The sequence below is a fragment of the Barbatula barbatula genome, assembly GCF_947034865.1.
Source record: "Barbatula barbatula genome assembly, chromosome: 5".
In the NCBI taxonomy this organism is placed as follows: Eukaryota; Metazoa; Chordata; class Actinopteri; order Cypriniformes; family Nemacheilidae; genus Barbatula; species Barbatula barbatula.
The window spans coordinates 11611447-11637058 of record NC_136769.1 but is presented as its reverse complement, the minus strand read 5'-3'; the positions used below and the strand labels follow the sequence as shown (position 1 = coordinate 11637058).

The 25612-nt window shown below is 37.8% G+C and overlaps 2 protein-coding genes across 4 annotated transcripts; both read left to right on the top strand.

The window, feature by feature from the left end:
* Nucleotides 1-336: 336 nt before the first annotated feature.
* slc1a9 (solute carrier family 1 member 9) lies at nt 337-17826 on the top strand. 3 transcript variants are annotated; one of them, XM_079457771.1, is made up of 12 exons: nt 342-496; nt 4276-4447; nt 6656-6799; nt 7169-7321; nt 7764-8017; nt 8833-8938; nt 9414-9540; nt 11477-11710; nt 13052-13246; nt 15055-15189; nt 15426-15858; nt 16347-17826. In XM_079457771.1, the coding sequence occupies exons 1-12, from the start codon at nt 455-457 to the stop codon at nt 16548-16550; spliced, it is 2199 nt and encodes a 732-aa protein (XP_079313897.1). In that variant the 5' UTR covers nt 342-454; the 3' UTR covers nt 16551-17826. The 3 variants fall into 3 exon arrangements, with proteins under 3 accessions (XP_079313899.1, XP_079313897.1, XP_079313898.1); XM_079457772.1 differs by having other exon boundaries at nt 351-496; nt 4276-4390; XM_079457773.1 differs by lacking the exon at nt 4276-4447 and having other exon boundaries at nt 337-496.
* Nucleotides 17827-21513: 3687 nt separating this feature from the next.
* On the top strand, nt 21514-24047 carry fgf21 (fibroblast growth factor 21). The gene is made up of 4 exons (XM_079455522.1): nt 21514-21799; nt 22129-22206; nt 22506-22609; nt 23644-24047. Exons 1-4 carry the CDS (start codon nt 21673-21675, stop codon nt 23941-23943), a joined length of 609 nt encoding a protein of 202 aa, XP_079311648.1. The 5' UTR covers nt 21514-21672; the 3' UTR covers nt 23944-24047.
* The last annotated feature ends 1565 nt before the right edge of the window (nt 24048-25612 follow it).

Genomic DNA, 25612 nt, shown 5'->3' with positions numbered 1-25612 from the left:
GAATGCGGTTCTGTATGATCCTTCATGCAGTGGCTAGGCTATACGTCCTTTAAAAATACTGGTTAGTTCAAATAATTATTGAAATGGCTACGAAATGTCAGGCTCTGCAAAAAGGTCAATTTATACATTTATAAATTAAATATTTTGTTATCTAATGCAAACTAATTCATAAGTGTACATAAATCAAGTGTTTATGAATAAGCTTTATTTTATAAACTAAATGCTCTTGTCAAAGAAGCCATTGAGAGGGTGTGAATATGAGAGAGAGGAAACGAGAAAGAGAGAGAGAGAAACTGGGTGAGCAAGCCAGGCTCAGGGAATCAAACTGTATTTATTAAGCTGAGAATTTTCTCGGATGATGCAAAGACAGTGATTTTGCCTCTTCTCTTTCTCGCTCTCTCTCATAATTTTCTTTCTCATCTTCAATAATTTTTTTCCACATGGGTCTTTCCTAATGCCTCAATTTTGTTGGATAGAAGACAGCACAACAGCACGGGTAGGTCTTTGAAGACGATGTTTATTAATCACCTTACTTTTGATATTTTTCTATATTTTATACACCTTTCTCTTTATTTCTGTGCACACTGTTGTTCCTCTAAAGCTGATTTGGGGTTGTTATTATTAGGGAATTGAAGAAAAGTACCCAGCATATCGAGTTTAGCTTTGGTCATTCATGGTTATTGTAGTGTGCTATGTTCTCTCATTCTTTCTGTCTCTGGCTGTCAATTACTCTGAGTTAATGTTGCTATTGTACATGCCTGTTGCTGTTGAAATCCTTCACAGCACATTTCACTTAACAAATGGCTCGAGTCAGACATTCTAAGAGTGTAGTGGAAGTGGGAGTTGTCAAAGAGATGATAGATGGCTTTAAGAGAGTGGATTATGAATAAGGAGTGCTTCATTAGAAGCATTAGAGGGGTGATTCAGCCATGGAAACATCAGCGGTTAACACCAGGTCATATACCTGTAAGAAACGTGTGTGCAAGAGATCTGTCAGAAGAGTAGACACCTGAGGAGCATCAAGAACGTAATAATGGAAAAGCTTGTCCCGTAGACAGGGAGATTAAGGACTGATTGATAGAGATGTAAGAAGGTAAAATGAGGGTGTCTATGAGGGCAAAGTTAGGGAAAAACTTCCACGAGATACGTAGAAAGGGGGAATTGGATATTTATAAATAGCAAATCTTTAGCCGAGTGAGGCGAGCAGATGTGATAGACAGTCTGTGTTTAAGGAGTTCAAACAACAGATTAATACACTCAGATTATAGTCGGAGATAGAGGAGCAAGGGAGAGGGAGAGGGAGGGAGTGTGAGTGTGCATGGGTGGTTAAGCACCATCAAGATGACCCCGCACATGTCTACACATGCAAAGAAATAAACCCCCAGATGGACTTACACTTGTCTACCTGCATGTTAAAATGCACTCGACGGCCCGCTACCCCCCGCAGGGTTCGTTAAAAGAATAAAGATATTCTCATGTATTTACGTTAGCTATTATCAACATACATCAATCATATACTACTGCGCATTGATTTTGACAAAAGACTGAGACGAGAAAGTGAGTAATGTGCTGATGTGTGTGTGTGTGTGTTTGTATAGATGAGGACACTGAGATACAGTCATCGAGTTTGTATGGCTGGAATGTGGTAAACAGTGACCCTCAAAGGTTTCCCTCAAGCATAGCATGGTTTTCCTTTGAATCTATTTCTAAACTCATATGTTAACTCTTTAGGAGCAAATTTGTGAATGATTGTGTGTGTATTCAGATTTAAACATGTATATATAAGTCTATTAGGTGATCTGTGCTTCGCTTTGTAAGTTATATGTGGTTGAGAGTAGTTTGTATAGTTCATGTAAGAGAGTGTATTAGTATTAGTGGTTTTACAACTAGGGTGTCCAGTCACTTTATGGCTTTCATTCTCTCTGTGATGCAGGGAGTTATGGGATTATATCTCTAAACCTTAGCAAAGCCCACACCAAAACAATCAACTCCAGAGGGTAATCCTCACACACGCACACTGACCACAGGTTGAAATCTCTCCACACACAACCCAGAAATGAACACATAATGAAATATATATATATATATATATATATATGTAAATTGTAAATGCTTTCTTTTTTTATTTGATGTTGGCTAATATATTTTATCTTCAAAAACAGCTTTCTAGTGTTTGGGCGATGTTGCCAAAAATACATTTCATTATAACGTGGCGCTGATGAATATTTGATTTAGTCCATCCATGTCCCACAATAACGCAGCCTTCTCCTTCACAGTGGATCTAAATTGATGTCTGGCTCTGTCTTCAAACGCTTGTATATCAGTCAGTTTTATTTTAAACATAAAGCTTCAGTAATCTCTGGTAGTGTAAAAAATGGAAATCACCCCAAAGAGTTAATCAAGATACACTTAAATTGGACAACTTGTTTCAACGGGTTTTGGTTGGAACTATTTTTTATTAGCGGAAGCTCTAAGTAAAACTATTTGTGTTGCTGACCTTGCTGTCAGCCGCTCGCATAATACACTCACCCTTCAGGGTGATACAGGCTTCTCGCCACTTATTTTCCTGGCTTGGATAAGGTTTGGCTTCAGTGGGGTCTGCCTACTGACTCTAATGATTGTGATTCTTGGCTGGTTCTCTGACAGGATTCCCTCAGGCCTCCAAACCACTCTCTTCTAGGTATCTCTCCATCATCTCAACACTTGCGCACTGGTTAACACCCTCAAAGCCTTTAATTTCCACACTATCTAATCAATAAGAAGGTTGACTGAGATTATGTTATTATTACCACTCTGCATTAAGTATTTTTATTATTTTAGCTGGTAAGCTGTTTTGCCTCTGGCTAATCGTTTCATCCATCATTCCTGCGCACCCTGTTCTTCAATATAGAGCTTGTCACAGTTACTTTGAACCTGCTCTGTTATAATGGCTAAATTCCAGCAGCTTAGCCTGGCAAGGCTTTGGGTATTTGTTTAGATGCTTGTTTGTGGAAGTATCTCAACTAATGTTCATTAAGTGACAGTGATTGAATCAAATACCTAAAGTGGTGGCGTACATCACTTTTGGCTGCGGGATGTTGGAACACCCAGCAAGCGGAGGCTTAAATTTATTTGCTTTTTGTGAAGAAGGATATGTTGGCTGATGGAAATTACCACGGATTTTAGTGTGTTCAGCTTTTTTGGTGCTTTATAAAACAGCAGGGTGTAGACACACCCCGGTTAATAGCAGTACATTAATGATGGGTTGTTTCGTGAAATCTCACTGTTGCTCTTTTGCATTATTCACGGTTCTGTGTAAACTGTCATTACTGTAAAAGGTGAAGCTGAACACCAGGTTCCTTCACCGCTCGTACAGTCAGAGAGCAGGACAGACAATCGATCTTCTGTTTCTGGTTTCTACGCTGACGTCTTCACTGGAGTCAGTCTTCGCTGCTTATCTGGGATCAGTTATAATCTCAGACATGTGAACAGATTGATTGAGAGTGAAATTGCACGTTTTGATCCACCTTTATTCAGCTTTTGAGCAGGGCAGACAATCCCAGATCACCACTGGCCAACAAATCAGGTTGTCCACAGCTAGAATATATCGTTCGGCAATCCTGTGTTCATTTGTGTATATACAGTCACATGATTCGGGGGGAGGGTGGATTGCTTTACATTGGCTGATATTATATATAAATATACAGTATATATTGCATCAAGATTAAATTGCATCACATTTTCGACAACTACTAGTTTGTAAGCCATTTTGGATAAAAGCGTTCCCTCAAAGTGTAAACGTATATGTTGTCTAAGCATTTGTACATGCATTTTTCTAGATGTTGTAGTTGTTTTCCTAACCTAAATTATTTCTGCCATGGATATTTGTTGGAGCCTGTGACCTCTAGCCGTTATGATGTACCTGCATGCAGATCGATTCCACTACAACCTGATACTCGTCACTGCAAAACATAACATACATTCCAAAAAAAATATTTTATAGGTGTAGTTCTGGCATGTTGTTGCCTGTGGATGAATTTGGAGACCATGAAAACAGGTTTAAGCTTACGACTGCAGGGGAAATTGTCAGGTATTGTAAAGCGATGTGGAATCACGGGTCAAAAGCTTTTCTGTCTCTCTTTCTCACTCCCTCTACCCCATGAGACTGAGTTCACAGAGGATTATGTATGTGCAATTGAAACTTGGCAAATGATTTCCCTCCCTCCCCCAGAAAAAATAACATTTTAGAAAAGCTGCCAATCCGTCTTTATGTCTGAGCAGCAACTGTTGTTATAGTTTAAATCTGAGATGAAGAACAAGCAGATGCACGGGACAGGGGACATCCAGAGAAAGAACGAGAGATGGAGAGCAGATGGGTCAAAGAGTCAGAATCACGCACCGCAGGAGAACGGTAAGAACAGAACTGGAATGAAGGCCAAGAGGTCACAACACATCAAATTAAACTCGGGTGAGTCTTGTCTAGATTAATGCTGTTGTCAAGGGATAAGATTGATTTTTTTTTGTATACAAGCAAAGCTTTTATGTTGTTAACACAAAATGTAATTTGTCTCATTACTCTGTATTTTATTTTATTTATAGATCTGTTGCACAAAAGCAATATGGCTCTCACAGTTGTGCATCTGTAATGAATTTCAAGCGTCCGATCCTCGCTCACGTGATATTGCTTATATGTCACTCTGTCTTTAGGCACTCTGTAGTGATACGCTTCCTGCTGAAAATGTGTGTTTATCCTATATGTCGCGGTACTCGGTTTTTTTCCAGCTTCAATCATTGTCGGTTCATGCAGATGTCTCTAATAGTCTGGGGTTGATGAAATGCTCATTGGTCCCTACTTGGTGGTCATTTCATATTATGAAGAAGCAGGAGTTGCGTATTACTCCCATGTGGTGGTTTGACACTTTGTGTTTATGGGTGTGTCTGTGTCTCTCAAAGCTTGAAAAGCAGCAGCCTGGAAGATTATTGGAGCGGAGTTATAATGTTTTCTGTCAGGCTTTGTGGTTCAGTTTTGTTTTTCTGTTGGCTGAGCTCTGTGACTTGAATACTGTGTGTCCAGACTAAACCAGTGCTCCATTTCTCTCCATAAGAAGCGGAGCCTAGGAGTTAAAGCCAAGTGTTGTATTCAGAGATGCACGTGATTTAAAGGACGCAGATCTCATATTAGACTTTTGTTTTAGACATCCAGTGATCATACGTAGCACAAAATCACCAACAGCTTGGAAAAAAGCAAAAGACTTGGTCATATATAAATAATTTTAGGGTGCATGAGACCGAGTGATATGCTGGCCAGTATCGCACGCATAGACTAAGACAGATGTAAATAATAATGACCAATTATGGTAATGCGATGTGTTATGCGTCCGGCATGCTCTTGTAAACACAGCAAAGAGGTTGCTAAAGGCCTTTCAAATAGGTCATTCCTGTTGTGCTGAACATTTTGAGTGCTGTAAATCAATAATAAAAAATATATAATATACGTGTGTTTTAATATAATCGAATTGTAGGTGATACCAGACATTTCAGAAACCCCTGTGTGGTCAAGCTCATTATTAATAACTTTTTATTTACACAATGGAAAGACACCTAACAGGGTGCCTGACATAATGGAATCTAACAGGGTGGAAATAAAGAGCTAATGTTTGCTATCAGTGGATGACTGGGGGTTTGCTTACACAATATAAGAGTGACAATTTTGAAGGTGATTATGATTTAACAGTCTTAAAGGTGTAGTGTGTTGTTTTTTGGAGGATCTATTGACAGAATGGCAATATTATATACTGTACATCACCATATCTTCAGAGGTGTTTAAAGAACCTACACAATGAACCGTCATGATTTAAGTACCTTGGAATTTCTATAATTTCTATCTACATCCCATTACATGGATTTCGGCATGTTTTAAACGGACAAAGGGCTCTACAGAACGCAATTCGTAAATATGTGAACTCCTTGTGCAAAGAAGGAAAAATCTTAGTTCTGTGTCAGCCACCGCAGTGCTTCGAAAGGGAGGGGTGACGTGAGTGGTTGGTTGCAATTTGCAGCCTCACCACTAGATGCCGCTAAAATCTCCAGATTGGTCCCTTAAGCGTATTCAGTGCAACTCTACTTCGTCTATGTCATTCTCAGACGTCTCAGTTTTGGCATCTCTCTCTTTGCTTACCTCTACCTGTTTTTCTGTTAATGTGACAAGCTAAGTGTGATGTCCTATAAGTCAACAGTTCAGAGTCACTTTGGATTTTTGTGATGGAGCGAGAGCTTTGGGTTCTAGGAAAAGCACCATTACAGCTGAGAATAGATTATTTTTCAGTTTGAGTAAGTGAATCCTAGTTGTGTGGTTTTAAAGTTTTATGTAAAAAAATGTAAAGATAATTTCAGTAAATGTTTTTTCTGATTTTAAAATGTAACATTTCTTGGTAGGCTATGCATTTGGTAAAATTATAATTTTTGTTTCATTCTGTGAACTGTTAACAACATTTCAACCAAATTTCAAACAAAGATATTTTTTCTATTCACATTTATTTCCAGAAAACGAAAGCTGTAGATACAGATGCTCTGTATTTCTTCATACTTCAAAATTTGCCTGATGATTTTGTGCTGTGATAATATGGTCATTATTGTCAAAATGATTCTGGACCCTTTCTCTGTTTCGCTCTCACAGATAGAATGACGAATAAGAGTTTGGGCAACCAGACAAGTGGAGGATTACAGGGAGGAGAAAGAGACGAACCAGAATTAAAAGGCACTGTTCCTCAACAATGCAGCTGGGTTTCACACAACATGCTTCTTGCCCTCACTGTACTAGGTGTGTAAAACATGTGGAATCCTCTAGAGAACTTCTAGAACTTATCAATTATTTGAGAAACTATATTTTCCGTCTATTACTGTATATTTCAATCTTTTTAAATAGTCCAAATGAAACTTGCTTGTCGTTTGGTACTCTAACACAACCGTTGATCCTCTGTCAAATCACAGACAAATACCAAACGAGCAAATCTCCAGCTATTCTTTTGTTGGCCCCATTGTGACACTGTTTATATAACAATGGTTTGAAATGTTGCAGATACAGGATAGTTATGCAGTGCCGGTCCGGTGTGTCGAAATGTGTAATATCTTTGAACAAGCAAGAGAAACATAAATGATGTAATGAACCCACACGCACTTACTCTTACAGGTGTGGTAGCAGGCACGGTGCTGGGCATGATGCTGCGATATGTACCTGATCTTGATGCCAACAGTCTTCTGTTGGTTTCCTTTCCTGGGGACATCTTAATGAGGATGCTGAAGATGCTCATCCTGCCACTTATCATCTCCAGCCTCATCACGGGTCAGTTTTAGAAACTACCTTGTTGCTATTAAACAAGCATCTTTAAAAGGGCTGTCAAAGTTAACACTTTATTAAATTACATGAATTAAATGTTTAATTGTGTTATGTTTGTTATGGCATTAATGTATTTACACTTAGTCATTTGCACTAATAACTTTAGCGATATAACCCATGGGCAAATCAAATCATTAATGTACATATATGGACTGCGAATTGACACTGTTAGTGACAGATCACATATCCAGAATAAAAGTTTTTGTTTACACAATATTTGTCTGTGTACTGTGCATATTAATTTTATATTTATTAACACATGCGCATACATGTATACATTTTCAGGAAATATTTACATTATATTATTAAACATTTCAGTTATATATATAATATTATATATAATATATTTGTGGATAGATTGATGAAGATCCCTTTCTCTGGTCTGCAGGTCTGGCTGGTTTGGATGCTCGCTCCAGTGGCAGAATGGGCTCCAGAGCAATGGTGTACTACATGTCCACCACAGTAATCGCTGCTATTCTGGGTGTCATCCTAGTGCTTGGGATTCACCCTGGGAACCCAAAACTCAGGACTAGTCAAGTGAGCTCCGCCCCTAAGAACCAAGAGGTCAGCAGCCTGGATGCCTTTCTGGACCTGATCCGAAACCTTTTCCCAGAGAACCTGGTCCAAGCCTGTTTTCAACAGGTAAACAATTCATGCTTTGTGATAGATATGCTTTGATTTTTAGTACTTGGAAATAAAAAAATAGTTTACTAATATATTTTATAACAGTGAAAATTATGGTATTTTTTATGCATCTATTCAAAATGTGGCACTTCATTCAAATGTCCTACCATTATTCTATTTCAGGTTATTTACGCAATACGGCATTCTCTTGAATACTCATATTATTCTAACCATATAGGATGACATAGATATGGCACTAAAAATACTTTTAACATGATCATGTTTTCCCTCATGTCACTGTTTCTCAGCTGTTCTGTTGACGTTGTGAGTGCTGTATGTTGATCCCTAAGACATATTATGTAGCAGACCCAAACATTACTGTGGTTTGTACAAGACTAATTCCGGATAACTAATAGTTCTCATTTGAGAAGTGATGCATCCCTTCCAATAAATGTGTTTGCAATGCTCTACATGCATCATTTCATCATGAATCCAACTGCATCATGAAGTCTTTCCCTAATACTTTATTTGTTTTGATAATTTTGCACTTCATTGAGCAAAACGACACCAAAATTCTTCGTTATTTAATTTATTATGGAAGGAGATCACACAATTTTATGAGAAACAACCTGCAGGATAGAAACTGTAAATGGATGTCATGCTCTGTTTAGATGGGCAGATTAGTTGTGATCTAATGCAACTGAATCATCATGCAGCTGTCCCTCAAATCAATGTCTTTCTTTTTGCTCTCAGTTAAATGTATGTGATGTTTTAGTGTTATGTATGTTTGACAGATTCTGCTGTTTTATTTACAGAATTCCTTTTCATTTCAGGTTCAAACGGTAATGAAAAAAGTCGCCATCCCAGTTCAGAACCAAACAGAACCAATTCTTGTCAATAGGAAAAAACTGGAGCTGAAATGGGGAATGAATGTTTTAGGTTAGAAGACACGCTGTTTTTCTTTATTTAAAACAATGATTTAACACCAGTGTAGTTTTAAAATGAACAAAACTACCGAGATGGAATATATGAATCTAGTTAAGTGATAGTTCACCCAAAAAGGAATCTTCTGTCATCATTTACTCACCCTCTTGTCATTTCAAACCTGTATGATTTCTCTGCATAACACAAGAGAGGATATTTTGACCAAACAGCGACGGTACCCATTCACTTCTATGGGCACAAAACCAATGAAAGTGAATGGGTGCCGTCATTGTTCGGTTACCAACATTCTTGAAAATATCTTTGGTGTTTTGCTGAAGAAATTCATACAGGTTTGATATGAGAAAAGGGTGAGTAAATTATGACAGAAGTTTAGTTTTTGGGTGAGAGTTACCATTATAAATTATTACTATAAAACAGTAGATCATAGTGTCATTTCGATGTCATTCTTGTCCCCTTTCTATGCCTCAAGGTTTGATTGGGTTCTTCATCGCATTCGGTATCTGCATGGGGAAAATGGGCGAGAGAGGGAAGCTCATGTCTGATTTCTTCAATATTCTCAATGAGATCATCATGAGGATGGTGTCCATGATCATGTGGTCAGTATGATGCATCTACATTCTGCATAGTATACCTTAAGTGGTTCGGTTGTTCTCAACTTGGTTTGTTCAAAATCCCTGATTTTAGAAGAGAATAAATGTTGACATTGTTAAAGTTACTATGTATAGGCCTGAAAATATTTAAAATGACAGAGGATAATTGGAAAACTGTGTATTGATATGTCCAAGTAACAGTTTACAACAAAGCTTGAACTCACACAGCCCTTCATGTCAACAAGGAGATATGAGAAGTACTGGTTCTCCCTTGTAAAAGTAACATGGTTGTTTTGCAGTTGTTTTTGTTTGCTGTCTGTGATACTATTAGAATAGACTTGTGACCCATTTTCTGTCCTCCAGCTGAGAACCTCTATTGTAGTTAAACTGAACCAAATGAAACTGTTTGGGGTATATTATGTGATTATGTGTGTCACAGAAACTGCTTGTCATCAACTTAACAATAAATAAATAACACTCATTTATCCACACATGTGAACCATTTAGCACATCATGGACAAAATAGGCTACAGTCTTATAAGAAATGTGTTTGATACATTTGTTAAACCATTTACCGTATTTTTATAGTGATGCAAGGTCAATAAAATAAGACCAAATAGTATATTTGCATTAAGAACCATTAATTCATGTTACTCAGGTTTCCAGAGGACAAGGTGATAAAGATGTTCCGAAACCCCCCTGCACAAGATAGATTCCAGCTTGAGAAAAAGAGAAAAATATAATGTGTAAGCAAATGAAAAAGAGGGAATCGGTCAGGGTGAAAGCAGGGAGGACTGCACAAATCTGTTATAGAGCAGAATCGTCATTGTGTTCCCAGGAGTAGATGTGGGAACTTGTTTGGGGATGTAATACATCGCCAGATTCTCAGACACATACCACAGCAGCAGACATAGATCCCGTTTTTTCTATGCATTCAGCTGTTAATCATTTCAGCTGAAATTATCCTTGAAAATAACAGATGATTTTAACATTGACTTTTTTTGGGAGAAACTTATTTAAGGCAACGTACATTGCATTCAGGCTATAAATTAGTTTTTATCAGTAATTGCATTCCATGGGAATTCGAACCCATGACCTGACATGGCAGAGATGATCACTGGAATGTTGTAAATCATTTTATTTGTTTATTTTATTCAAAATAATTTGGTGATCTCCCTATTATTTTATTTTCAATGTATATTTAAATGCGATGTTTTATTAAAAAATAGAATATAATAATCAAATGCTTGCATGATAAGAAAAAGAATAGTCACGTTTAACATATTCATCTGAAATAATTCCTCAATTCATACATTCTGCACCATGTTTTTGTCCCATGTCTCAAGAATCAATGTCATATCATTGATTTCCCATGGAGAATAAGAGATGCCTGTTTAAGCAGAATGGCACAATTAAAGAGAAAACAAAGACTGAATGAGTACATGCACCAAAACAAAAGCATATGCCCGAGCAGGATCACTCCGCTAAGCCTGAGGCCAGCCCAGCTGTACATGACTGTGTTCCTCACAGTATGTAAACTGTTCAAACGATACAATAAACATCATCTGTCATTCACTGTAACTCACAGTGAAATATTTATACACACCATTTTAGATTAATTAAATTTAGACCACATAAGAAGCAACATTTATCTTCTTATATGGTACTCAGATTAACAAAACTAGATAATTTTACTTACTGTAGCCTAATGTCAAAATACTATTAAAAAACAAACAACATATCGCCTAAACCACCATTGGATGGAGCTGTAGCTGTGATTCTTTGTTATTGGATTGATTCATTAGGTTTGATTAAACATCTAAGTTCATAAATAAACAGCAATTTACCGCTTATCAGTACAGTGGAATTACAGTATTTATTTTAAGATTAATTTATAAAAATTAGTACATTTTGTTTGTTATCATCTTCCATCTGTCCACAGGTACTCTCCTATAGGCATCGCCTCCCTCATCTGTGGTAAAATAGCCGCCATTGGTGACCTGGAGGTGGTGGCCAGGCAGCTTGGCATGTACATGGTCACAGTCATAGTCGGTCTGATCATTCATGGCGGGATCATTCTGCCATTCATATACTTCGCTGTGACTAGGAAAAACCCCTTCACGTTTTATTCCGGCATCTTTCAGGCTTGGATCACTGCTCTAGGAACAGCCAGCAGGTATTAAATGCTGTCTTTTTCTGTCTCATGTGTTTCGTGGTGTTGTGCTGATAGACGTGATCTGGCACAGGATGACGAGTTAACGGTTACATTTGAAAAAAATGTTGGAGTTGGCTTGAGAAAGAAATACTCTCTGTTTTGAATATATCTCAACCACTTTGTCATGTTGAAAAATGATATTTTATGCTGGTATGTGGTCTGAGATGTTTAGTATGAAGCCAAATATAACCAGATGCTTTTTGTGAAAATAAAAGTCAGAGAAACAAATCATTCACATAACTTAATCTGACAGAAATGAAACACCTTTGTTGACAAATTGAAAAAAAAAATGTGTATACTCTTAATGTATAACAATGAATAATTGTATGCAATCTTCTAATTTCTGTGATTATCAGATATAAAGCTAGAAATGCCTTATAGTGCCATGATGGACATTTTATGTTATTAAAAAGTAGAATAATTTGAAATTGAAAGTAGAATCGTAAATTATTTTGAAGAAAAAACATTTTTAAATCAGATTTTTAAAATTATAATAGATGTATTAGTTTCCCTTATATAGACAAGCCAAAAATTAGGGCTGCTCGATTATGCCAAAAATCACAATTATTTTGGCCAATATTGAGATCGCGATTATTTCACACGATTACTCACTAACTTTTGAAAAAATATAGACAAATTAAAAAACTCTGTAAACAAATAGAAAAGCACAGCTGAACCACTATAAAGGAAAGGTGTACGCTGTGGATTTAAACAACTTGAAAAGAGAGGATCCTTGCTAATTTGAATGCGGCACAACAATCGTTTCACCTCGATTATTTTATAGGCCAAAATTGTTGAAGGCCAAAATGGACGATTACGATTAATTTTCGATTAATTGCACGGACAAAAAAAATTTAAAAGGTGATAACTATTTAAATATTTTCTATGGTTAAGAAATTGTTTAATCAAACTAGGGGACCAAAAACTTCAACTGCGAATCAAACATTTATCCTCTTGTGTCCTGTTTTATTTGCTGGTAGTCCAGCCTCAGTCTGTTGCCACATGTGTCTGGTTTTGTGGGATTACGACGGATGAGCCAAACTATTTTCTTAAATGTTAAACCAACTGTCAGTATGGCACAGAATAAGCACACAATCCTTTTTACTTTTTTGCTTGGATTATTGTTGGTTATTTTTGGCTCATGAATTGAAAGGACCATTTTCTCTCATTTACGGCACATACCTAAATTAACAATAATTGGGGTTTTTTAATTCATAGATTGCGCCTGATAATCGACTATACTTGATAATTTTTTTCTCCTTCACAATTATTTTGTAAACATTAACTGTTTATTTCTCTCAGTGCTGGAACGTTACCTGTGACGTTTCGATGTCTGGAGGAGAATCTAAAGATTGATAAGCGTGTGACTCGCTTTGTGCTGCCCATTGGAGCCACTGTGAACATGGATGGCACTGCACTCTATGAAGCTGTGGCTGCCATTTTTATCGCCCAGATGAATGACATCTATCTTGACGGAGGACAGATCATCACAGTTAGGTAAACAGTTTTAAAACTGAAACCTCAAATCAGTCCATAGAAAAAATGTCTAAAGTGTTTGCAGCGTGCCTTTATGATTTGTACTGCTTTGTTCAGGTAAAATTTGAATGAGTTTTATTCTATTTTGTAAAAAGACAAGACCTTGTTTTAATATTTGTCTCTTAATTCTCTGCTACAAACTGCCTTAATTGGAAACAAGAGTTGGGCTTTGATTTTGTTCTGTGGTGATGTTCAAAGGGACCCACTGAAAATTTGTCTAAACCACAGCTGAAATCTATGTGGAAATTGTCACACACAGCCTGAATGCAGTCTTGATGTATGAGTCACATGCTTTTGATTTATTTGGTCATGCCAAAGCAATCTGGTTATTATTACAGCCATTCTAATTGCTATCTATTACTATTTCTTCATAATAGTACCTGTAATTATTAAACACAGAGAACGAAACTTCTAACCTGCAGCCGCATCACACAAGTTCCTCTTACAACAGAGATAACATCTTCCAATCGTTTCCAGTTCTGTCTGCTTTTTTCGATTTACTTTCGTCATTGTTTCTCTTGTTTCTTTCTGTTGAACTTTTTAAGAATCTGTTTTCCTTGTTTACCACAAAAGATCTGGGATCTGTAACAGGGCGTGTGTTGCCCCCAGGGGGTCCACCACAGTACTGCAGGGGAGTCTGCAAATTATTGCTTCATATCAGACTAATGTTTGTACCAAAATTATTTTTGCATTAAACTAAAACTCTATTATTATCTGATGTTTAACCAAAGTCAAGCGGCTTAATAAAGCAATAAGCCCCAAGAAACCGTGGGTTACAGTGCATTTTATAACAGCTAAGGGGCGTTGTTAGGCACGACGCGAAGCGGATGAAATAAAACACAACACATATTATGCAATTATTTTAATAGAAATATATTCTTCCGCCAAACAAAGTAGTTCCTCAGAAACAGGTGCGGCTGCCAAGCAGCACAGACGCAGACGCGTTTATCTATTAACATTAACATGTCTCTATTTTTATACATGAACATTGTTTTAAAGTCAATAAACATACGTGTAACAAAGTTCCATAAAAGGGAAGGAAGGAGACGGGAACCGGCGAACATAAACGAACTTTTAATTAATAAATAACTCAAACGTAAATACCACACCATAAAATCCAGGCCTGTTCCTCTCTCACTGACGGTCCGGTCGTTCGTCCTTTTATATGCTCCACAATCTCCTCCGTGATACGAGACCGTCGCACGTACAGCTGACGCTCGTAAACACTCACGCTCCGGCCTCGCATCTCTTTCATTAATTTCAGCGTGTCGTCTTTGTTATTGGTCTAATTTGTCTGTCATGTCAATCTCTTCACAAAATCGGACATTTTGACAATTATTTCGCTGTACGTAACAAGACTGGCGCAGTGATTCTAGGTAATGCGGTCAGCCGTTATATATCGGGGTATTTTATAACGGCTTAGATCTCCGCTCAACCAATCAGAATCAAGGACCAGAACTGACCGTTTTAATGTTTCGTTGTCCCTCCCATGTTAAAATGTACACAAAGCTAACATTACAAATACATGCTTACTACAAAATATAAAAATATATTAATAGACTAGGCTTAAAATGAAACAAGCAATAAATCTAAAATATACAATATGTTGGAAAGGGGCCCTGCTCTTTCCCTCAACAAGGAGTCCTTTCCATCATGTCTCTCGCTCTGTCCGCCCCATGCTGACTCAGTCATCTTCTGTCTTTTTCTTCATTGGTTCTTGGAATGGATGGAGGTAATGCCCTGTTTACTCTCTCTCTCTTTCTATGCAGTATGACAGCGACGTTGGCCAGCGTGGGAGCAGCCAGTATTCCCAGTGCAGGTCTGGTCACCATGTTGCTTATCCTGACCGCTGTGGGTCTTCCAACTCAGGACATTAGCCTGCTCGTCGCTGTTGATTGGCTGCTGTGAGTCTCCACCCTTTTTGTGTTATGTTCACAAGGTGTAAATATCTTTACCAAGCTCCTATGATTCCCAACTGAAGATTTACAGGGTCCCAAAATTGTCCCTCTGGCTTTTATGGTCAATACTATTTGGACAAAGGTGGAAATTATTTTAGGGGGCCCACGGGTGGCTGTCCTCGTAAACGTAACTGGATGTCCTGACCTGTTCTTTCTCAGCTTCGTGTTTTGTGTGTCTTCAGTGACCGCATGCGCACTTCCATTAACGTGGTGGGCGACTCTTTCGGGGCGGGCATCGTGGACCACCTATCTCGTGCAGAGCTTGCTGCCTTTGACAAGGAAATCCCTCTATTGGACGAGGACTTCATTCCTCCTCCACCTCTCCTCACTGATATAGACCTTATAGACCCTCTCAAACCACCCGAACTGCCCCCTCGCTCGCCGCGTCCTCCCAAGGTCAACCACCACGCCCCGTCTCTCACCCCCTCGCAATCTATGTCGCACTCCATCCCGCACTCGCCCCGTTCCATCCGTTCTCCATCACCACACTCTATTCGTTCCCCTTCCCCTCGCTCCGTGTGCTCTCACTCCCCAAGGCCTTTTCGAACGCACTCGCCATGCCTTTTGAGGAGGGCAGAGCCAGGATACTGTGTCCTCCCCACTCATGACAACCAGGTGAGAATTTGTGCTTAATATATTTGGTATAATTATTTGTTTAATGATTTTTATAAAGAATGAAGAGGTAATGGAAAGTATTGTTGCAGTCCTTCCAAAACCTTGAATGTCCAAATTTAAAACACTGTATGTTTTAAATGATTTAATAATGTGTTTTTAATGTTGACAAGCACTTTTTTAATACTTTTTATTGGTTAGATATTTGCCAAACCCAAACTTAAAGGGTGACTAATAATAATGATTTATGTATATATGGAGGTTTCAGAAGGACAGCGCAGTGATATGCCCCTACACTTGTTATTCAAACAGACTTTTTTTTAACTTTTGGTGTTTTTTAGTGTCCCTAAGAGCAAAATAATATGTGATAAATTATGCCTTCAAGATGTAGTGATATGATTTTCAATGTTCTGTTTAAGTTTAATTTCTTCATTATAGAAAAATACATTCGAATAGATCCAAATGTACAACTGCCTCACCACATTTTGCAGATTCCCACACTCCCCCGAGGTTTTCGAAAGCGAGAGAGAGACCGGGAGAGTGAGAGGGAGAGAGAGAGACTGCGGGAACGAGGCAGTGAGACGGAGGATGAGGAGGAGAAAGAAAGAATAATGTACGAGGGAAGCGAAGGAGAAGAAAGCGACGACACGGCGTACGACAGACGTCACACCATACTACCATGCGATCTGCCCTGAACCATTCATTTCAGCACCCATCTTTCTGGACGAAAGTTGGCATTTTGTTTTGTTTGGCACGGACCTTAAGAATCTAGGTGTGTTGTTCTTTGTTGTGCTTTGAGATAAGAGAATGGAGGGTGAACAGTCACTTATATCTCTCTTAGAAACCGTTTTTCACTAACAGCACCACATGTGTGTAACCCAGGTAGATGAGTCGCTCTTACAGGATTTGAATAGTAAACCGGATGAGGGGCTTGAATTGAGTTTTTGACTTTCGTCATATTAAAGTACACCATTAGGCTACTGGTTGTAACATGGGCTTTCACCGCACTTCAGTTTGTACCGTAAAAATCCCACGTTTACTCAATTCAAGGAAAACAATTTCCCTGACTCACTTGATCTGCCTTAGCTTATATTTATATAGACTGTATGCCAGTACAATGTAAACAAAGAAATAACAAGAGGCAGTTGGAGTGATTCCAGGCTGTTGCTTTCTGTAAACTGTTTTATGATCTGTTGGGTTTTTCTTTTCACGGTGACGAGGACGTCACAGCTGTGAGTAACACGAGGAAGTTTTTGTTCGCCGCCTTCCTGTTCTTTGATGTCCGCATGGCTATGTACAGATTTACCATTAGACCGTTTACAGTAGGCCAGTAAACGCAGTAACTCAAACCTTACACGTCACGTACCGTCTATAAGTCATCTACTGTGCTTTTATGATACAATTATTCTTATGTAAACGTCTTGTTTCTAGACAGAAGTGGAACAAAATGCTGTAATGATTCTTATATTTTTCTTCAGAGAGGAAATTATAATCAATATTTCTCATCAAATCCTTCCCAAACCCAAATTGTCTGTGCTATGCTTCCAACATTTATTTTTATATATTTATTTATAAATGATGCTTCGAATGTTTTCTTTGGGTTTTCCTCTAGTGAAATTTAAGGAAAACAATCTGAGACAAGATTGATGTTGAAAAACATATCTGTGATCTCTATTTAAAAAAAATATCCTGTTTAGTTTCATAATATTGTTCATGTGATTAGATTTTTGGATTATGTTTAGTGTTTAAAATGTTGCACTTAAGCTAGTTCAATTTTAGATTGCTGTGTATATGTCGTTTGTCTGACTAATTTATTTATCACTTAATTATGCTACAATCTAATTTCGTTTTCCTATGAAATGTAACTCTAAAATGGTTGGCGGTTCTGACTTGCGCTCTCCTCTTCCAGCTCAGAATACCACATCGGCTAGCGTCTATGGTGTAATAAAATCATAACACTTTATTTAAATGACTTGAGTGCTTTGTGGGTTCTCTGTTAGGATATCTCTCTTATGATGTCATCGTAAGGCACATTCAAATCCGATTTCATTCAAGCTTTGCGTGCCCAGCTGTCATTCGACTGACATTAAACGTTTAAATGTTGTTGAAATAACATCAAAACAACGTTGAACACCAAATGGTTGAGGTGGTGTTGTTAATTCACTACGGATTCAACATAGAAATATACAAAAAATGTAGCTGTACGTCAAATCAAATGTATTTATACAACCATGACTATGAAACATTTTGTCTAAATATATTATTAGAAAAATATTGTTGTTCCAACATCCAAACAATGCTGAACAATTCAATGTTGAAAGAGTGTTGATAGATAAATAATGATACAACGTTGAAAGATCAACTCTGGATAAAATGTTTGTTGAGTCGTGAAAAAAAGCGCTTTCTTTGGAATAATAATAATATTGTTTTATGACCCCTCCGTTCAAATTATATTAAGCCTTGAAGTTCTGTAATTATAGGGCGTGGTCACTTGAGTGACAGGTTGATTGCCGCTGCTGGCACCGCTGTCGAGCGTGGCTTCAGCAACCAGCTCCCGCCTTTTTGCCCATTTCCGATTGCCCGGGAGAGTCGTGCGGTGACGCGCTGCCAAGATGGCGACGGCCCGCTCTGCACACTTTGTGCTTAAAAACGCTCTTCAGGAGTCCACGGGTGACGTCACGGACACTACGGTCATGTTTTTACACAGTCAACTCCAGTGTGATTGATCATTTTGGAACATCGTTCAATAAAGGGCTTGATTGGAGGACGGTGGTTGTCCATCACTCAATTAAAGGCGGTGAACATAACTGGATTATATTGGCTCTGACGGTTTCAGCCATTGCGCATGCGCGAAGTACTCGGTGTCGTTATCTTCGGGCTAGCAGATTCTGATTGGACCGGTGCAGCCTGAATCTGTGTAACAGCTCAAACGGTAAGCAACGTTTTTGAAAACATTTTGTAACTAGAATATTCCTAAATAAGTTTTAAGTGTGCCTGACTCTGGCCCACATATTACGTATTGTGATAATCAATATTGTGTGTATGGGCAGACTAGTTTAACCGCATGTGCGTGCGTGTGTGTGTGCGCGTGTGCGCGCGTGTGTGTGCGCGCGTGCGTGTTAGGCCTAGGGATGTCTCTGTTGGTCGAACGTGGCACAATGACACACTTTTCATCCACAAACTTAAAGAAAAAGTTGAGATTTCATTCTTCCTTCTCTTTTCCAGAGATTTGGAAGAACACGACCTGAAAGTCTCCTTCAACGGTGAGTTGTCCACATACCTAACCCAACCATCTATTTGAATCTGATAGTTATTAAAACTTTTTTTAGATTTAAATTTTTTTTTTAAATTTAAATACAGGTTGATGTGGAAAATATAAAAAAACGATGAGTATAGCTTACCTATTTTGATTGAATGATTTTCTTTATAAAACATTTAGGCTTAAATATTTAGTATATTTAGCAGCAGCACTGGTTACTACCAACTACCTTTTGTCGCTTGCCCAAGCACATGATTATCAATGATCTTGCACGTTGATAAATACTAATTTATATACTTAGTTGTTAATTTTGCTTTGCTTTTTTAATATAAAAATTGCTTTAATTTGAGAGGTTAGCCTTTGCTAATACTGATTTTTTTTCCCCCTCATCAGATGCTGTCTTGAGCTCATTTGAGACCACTACAACAAAAGTAGACAAATACATGGCCAAATATTTGAAATATGCACCAGAGAGGATGGGTGGCAGTGGCAGAAAGAAGTAACGAAAATATATAATCAGCAGTGTTCAATGTTGCCCAATGTTTGGGCTGTTTTTCTATAGGTTGAAGTTTGACTTGTGTGAAATGTTAAATGCACAATAAAGCATGTTTCTTACGTCAGTGAAATGTCTTTATTAATCTTCTTCCTGGACTTGCTTTGACCAATTTGCTTCTTCCTAGCTGACTGTGTGTGTGTCCACAAACTTAGTGTTTATGTATCCATTTCAAGGTGGTTGGTGTTACTGTTGAACACATCAATACTTCAGTGAAAACAGTTCAACAAACTTATGTTGAAAAGCAGGACTTTATAGTGACGTTGAAATTTCAACGTTGATTGGATTTGCAAAATTCAATGGTTATCCAACTCTGACACCTGACGTTGATTCAACAGTGACTCGATGTTAAAATGCCAGCTGGGTTGGGATATTTTCAAACTAATGGACGAAAGCGATCACCGTGTAGAGATGTTGTGACAGATGCGTAGCGGGGGTCAAAAATTTATCTTACACAATGATGAGACAAAGACATCCAGATTTAATCCGCTCAAAGAAAAGAGGGGGATAGACAAGGAGGGAAAGCGGCAGATGGCCAGAAAGACGTCAATCCTTCTCATTCCTCCCAGGACAACAGTGAGGCAGGCGAGGGATGATAATGAGGGATGCTGACGTTGGCTGTGGGGACCCTGGACCTCCGAGAGATATGAGGGAAGATTAAGGGTGCTGTGTTAAGATGATGAGGTAGTTGGGGATTTTTTTTTAAATAGTTACAATAAAAATAGTTGTCTATATATATTTGTCTGTATACTTGGGCTACATTCATTTTGTTTGATATCTGCAATGGGGGATTTTTTAAATAACCTGCTTTTTGAAGGAAGGTAAAATAAGATTATCAAGCTCAAAGAATTAGAAAAACATGTATATTTAAAAACGGTTACAAATTGGATAAACAACATAAATGTCATCCTTTTCTGTATGAAAACTACGAAAGTCAACAGCCATGTTACATCTCATTTTACATCATAACTACCACCTTTTACCACGCGCAAACACTTGAAACCAATAGTTACAAAACTGTTATGAAGCATTAGACTCAATCAGTATTGCAAACCATCTTATACGATTTATAATATTTCTCCTGCATCTCTACTACTGTCCATCTATGATGACATCTATATTTATGCAGTGTTCTTGCGTTCCACAGATGAAAGTAAGAGTCGTGGTAAAACGCATCTGTCAAAACTCCGATTGTTTACCGTCATTAATCATTCACAGAGATGCAACAATTATTGACAGAACGTAATTGACAGGCATGCACGCTCGACACGTGGTTAGGGTTCGTGGTTGTATGTGTCCCTCTCTAAGCATGTGTTTGTGCGTCTTTGCATGCTGTTTTTCTTTTGTTTAGTAAGACATGCACATCTTTAAATAAATATTAATAGACTATGACATGATGGCATACTGCCCTCTACAGCTGATGTGAGGCTAGTGCAGCGTACGCCGGTCCTGTCATCATATTGAGTCAGTGTACACAGATGAGCAAGCTCTGTTTATGGCCTCTTATCTGCCCCATGTTTAAACTGCCACCTCCACTCCTACTTCCCATCAATACAGCGGTTATAACAAAACAGTTTATATTGAATAAACAGTGACCAAGCCATCACGCTTGGTAATGTGTACAATGTTGCAAAATACGCATTTCTCATGTTCATCAACGTGGGATCGATGGAAACACTTGCCTTGCTGAGCAGCATATGAGGTTTTACCATCGGTGTATCCTTGTTCATTTCCTGAAAACAAGTTTGTTATCATTTTTCTTTTTTGTACGTGAGTGACTCATGGATTCTCTAGCACTCTCTCAAAGCTTCCATATAAATAAGACTTTACGGCACATCATTTGTGTAGACAATAATTGGTCTTGGAGATATCACTTCATGCTCTGTTTATTGCATAGGCTTAGTTATACTTTGGAATTGTAACATCTATGAGAGAAATACGTTTTATTACTATCATATATTACGTTTGAGGATATTTTTTTTTAGATACGTTACATTTTTCTATCATGCTTTTTGCCTGGTTGTTAATTTTTCTTGTGCTTTTCCCTTCGCTTTATTTGTGTATGCATGTTCCTGCACACAGTGTGCTTTTCCCCTTCAGCAATCAGGTTAGAGAACGGCTGCTCTATACAGGTACTGAACAATTTTTAATCTCATTCTAGCTTTAAGTCGATTTATTGCTGTGTTAACACTGCTTTTTTCAGTTATTTCAGTGCTACTTCTTGTAGTCACAAAATTCCCTTAACCTAAATATCAAAGATCTACTTTTATGTAGGTAACTGTTACATTTTTGTTCTTACTGGAATCAATTATTAGCTTATGTTGATAATGCAACTTTAACAAACTTTATGCTTTAAGTGTATTTTCTTTGTCAATGCGCTGCAGTTATACTTACTAGGTTGGATTACTGATAACATATGTGAGTGTAAATCTATTTACATGTGTTTGTTTGTTCATTTTAGACAACGGAAGACGAGAACTATTCCTTGAAATTAATGCTGACGGCACGGTCAGCAGATCTTCCGTACAGAGCCCCAACTGTAAGAAAGTCTCAACTTCACGCTGGTACACATAAAGAGCATGACTGCATATTACAAAAACTTTACTCTGCTATGAGAAGGGTAATTGAAGGAAATTGTCAGATGATAAACGTATCAAACAAGTTAACAGATTCATCCTATCTGATAATGTCTATACGACTATAATTTAGTACATAACCCATTTCTTTGTTGTTTTGACATGATGTAATTAAATTGTTTTGGTCATGGTGTGGGTGGTGGTTAATGTTTGGGGTTTAAAGGCATTGATAGTGACTGAAGTTTGGTGCTGTTTGCTGCAGGTGTGTTGGAACTGCGCTCAGTGAAAGCGGGGGAGACAGTTATCAAAGGTGTGGCTACATCTCTTTTTCTCTGTATGGACAGTGAAGGCAAATTGAGAGGACAGGTATGAACACTCCCTATTAATACAAACATGTCAAAAGCAACGAAGCACATATCAATAGTATATGGCTGATTCTACACTAACAGTTAAATATTTGAGAAACTTTTTTTCAAAGTCTCGTGGTTGGTAATTTTGCAGTACTATTTGGCATGTACATTTTTGAGATTTATGATTATCAAAACATTACAGATCTTTGTTCTTTGACAGTTCCTTGGTGTTAATAGTGGTCAAAACAACATCACCATATTGTGGCAACTTGTTTAATTTTTTGTGTTGCAGACTAGTGGAATAAAATTACACTTTTACTCTGGTTTGGGCTATAGGGCTGTCGCAGTATACCAGTATATTCAGTTACCATGAAATAGCCTGTTAATTTAACAATTTAGCACTTGAATAACTTTTGCCTTAAGAGCCACAATGGTTTCAAACTCTCTCTCTCTGATTTTGTTAAAATAAAATTTTTTTTAGATAATTTGAATTGAAAATTCTATCCTCATTTACTCACCTTCTTGTCATTTCAAATCTGCATGGCTTTCTTTCTTCTGTAGAACACAAAAGGAGATATTTCAAAGAAAGTTGATAACCAAACATGGTTGGCACCCATTCACTACTATTGAAACCATTGCAAGTCAACCGATACCAGTTAGAAAACTTTCCTCAAAATATCTTATTCTGTATTCTGCGTAAGAAAAAAGTCATACAGGTTTGAAATGACATGAGAGTGAGTAAATGCTGAAAGAATGTTTATTTTTGGTTAGCTATTCTTTTTCTTATTATTATTTAATCGAGCATTGCCCTGTTACTAATGTATTTTTCCCTTCTGAAGATATTGAATACATCTCAATATGTGCTTTTATATAAAATGTGTATTTTTTCTGGCATGATTTACAATTTACCAAAGGAAGACCTCATACATAACCAATAGAAAAATGGACATCATGCTGCAATGCATCATGTTGAACAAACCGCTGTCACTAATAATATCCTTTTTACTTGATACTTCAACAAATCGCCTAATAAATATCTTCTGTTTTCAGAGAGATTTTGCTGAAAAAGACTGCGTCTTTCAGGAATTGATACTGGAAGATGGATATACTTGTTTCCGGTCTCCACACAGTGGACTTTCTGTGTCGCTGCCCTCAAAGCGGGCTAGGCAGAAACATTACCCTTCACTTTCTAGGTTCCTCCCCATTATGAATAAACAAGAGGAAAGCCAGATACAGGATGTGAAACAGTATATTCAAGATTTAAACCTGGACTCCGACGACCCACTTGGAATGGTACATGAATCACACATTAAGAGCATTTTTAGCCCCAGTTTGCATTCTAAGAAATGAAGACTTGGGATCATTATGGAGGAAGACTTTACATTATAACTGGACAAACTGGACAGTTAAAGTGTTTTGTTACCTAAACTGTATTTATTAAAATATTTATTTATTTTCTATTGTGTAATAATTATTTTATTAATTAATAATAAGTTTATACAGTGTGGGGAAAATTGGTGGATGTAAATGTGTGTGTGTCTTTTTTTCCTTTTTTTATTGCAGTGTGTGTTTCTTTTTCAACATCATGAGCTATGATGTTTGTGTGATAAAAAGTTTTAATAAATAAAAATACAGAAACATGGTCAGATTTACGCATTTCACAGAACACATACTATTGTGTTATACATACATTATGTAACACCTAAAAAACATTTTTGAATACGCACACAAGCAAACACACATCTTTCATTTACAGCATTTTAACAATGCTGCTGTACAGCAATTACATCAGAAACAGCACTAATCCAAACTCAACTCTATTCCAGATGAATGAAGCTTAAGACTGACACACAAATCCCTGGAACATTCATGGTGGCAACTGGGTGACAAAATCCATGACATTTAAATGACACAGAGTTTCTTACTATGAATAAGTCTGTTATATATGTCAGGAACTGTAGTAAGAACTTTATTGCTAAGGTGCAAATGTTTATTGCACAACACCGCTTAGTTTACTTGTGTCTGTAACATGATTCCAAACACATTCTAGCATTAAGACAGCGAAACACTCTTTGGATAGATAAAAATAGTTTCACAAATAAATACATTCAATGATTTAATGTGGTGTTTTAAAGGGTTTGCCCTAAAATAAACATTTCATCGCCTTATATTATATATATTTGGAGAAATGTCTCAGTGGTTTCGTGTCCATACAATGGAAGTCAATGGGGGCCAATGTTGTGTGGTTACCAACATTCTTGAAGACATTTTCTTTTGAGTTTTGCAGAAGAAAGAAAGTCATACAGTCATACAGTCATACATACATTGAGTGAGAGACTTGCGCTTATTCTGAAATTACAGTCTTAAAGACAAACATACTGTGGCAAGCAGGGCGGGACGAGAGCTGTAAGGGAAAGGCGCAAGGCTTAAAGAGGGCCTGGTCCTCTCTCGTCCTACACTCCTGTAGCTCATCTCTTATGCTTCCGGAGCTCCTCCATGAGAGATACGAGACCGGTGCATGCACAGCTGACGCTCGTTATCACTTACGTGCCCGGCCTCGCGCCTTTCCCTCACGGCTCTCGTCCCGCCCTGCTCGCCACACATACTTAGATTATCTACCTGTTTTTTAAGATGATGTAGAGGTAATGCTGCCACTTCCTAAATGGACGTTTGCCTACTTTGTAGATTTTAAGCTTTTGTACGCAGCCTAAAATTGCACTGCACAGGACATATAGTGAGTATGCATGTCTGCTCACGCATGCAGCTTCAGACGGAACACTGCCCTCCTTCAATTTGCAGTCGCGTTCCTCCGTGCATTCGCGATCTGCATTCTGCAGTACCTCTGGGCCCCCCCACTGCTCTAACAAAAACACATGTAAAATTATTTGTGGATAATACAGATAGACATAAATTACACATTAGATTCCAGTCAAAACCTCAAAAAAAATTTAACAGTAATGACACACTCTACTCTGGTAACTTTTGCGTAAAAAAACAAAAACAAAAGAAGCTGACTGAA

Bases quoted from the DNA above. Each gene is read 5' to 3' on its own strand.
- fgf21 (XM_079455522.1), top strand. From the start codon at position 21,673: ATGCTTTTTGCCTGGTTGTTAATTTTTCTTGTGCTTTTCCCTTCGCTT. The intron at 21,800-22,128 runs GTACTGAACAAT...TGTTCATTTTAG, and splicing joins AGAACGGCTGCTCTATACAG to ACAACGGAAGACGAGAACTA. The intron at 22,207-22,505 runs GTAAGAAAGTCT...TGTTTGCTGCAG, and splicing joins TTCCGTACAGAGCCCCAACT to GTGTGTTGGAACTGCGCTCA.
- slc1a9 (XM_079457771.1), top strand. From the start codon at position 455: ATGCCTCAATTTTGTTGGATAGAAGACAGCACAACAGCACGG. The intron at 9,541-11,476 runs GTCAGTATGATG...ATCTGTCCACAG, and splicing joins ATGGTGTCCATGATCATGTG to GTACTCTCCTATAGGCATCG. The intron at 15,190-15,425 runs GTGAGTCTCCAC...GTGTGTCTTCAG, and splicing joins GTCGCTGTTGATTGGCTGCT to TGACCGCATGCGCACTTCCA.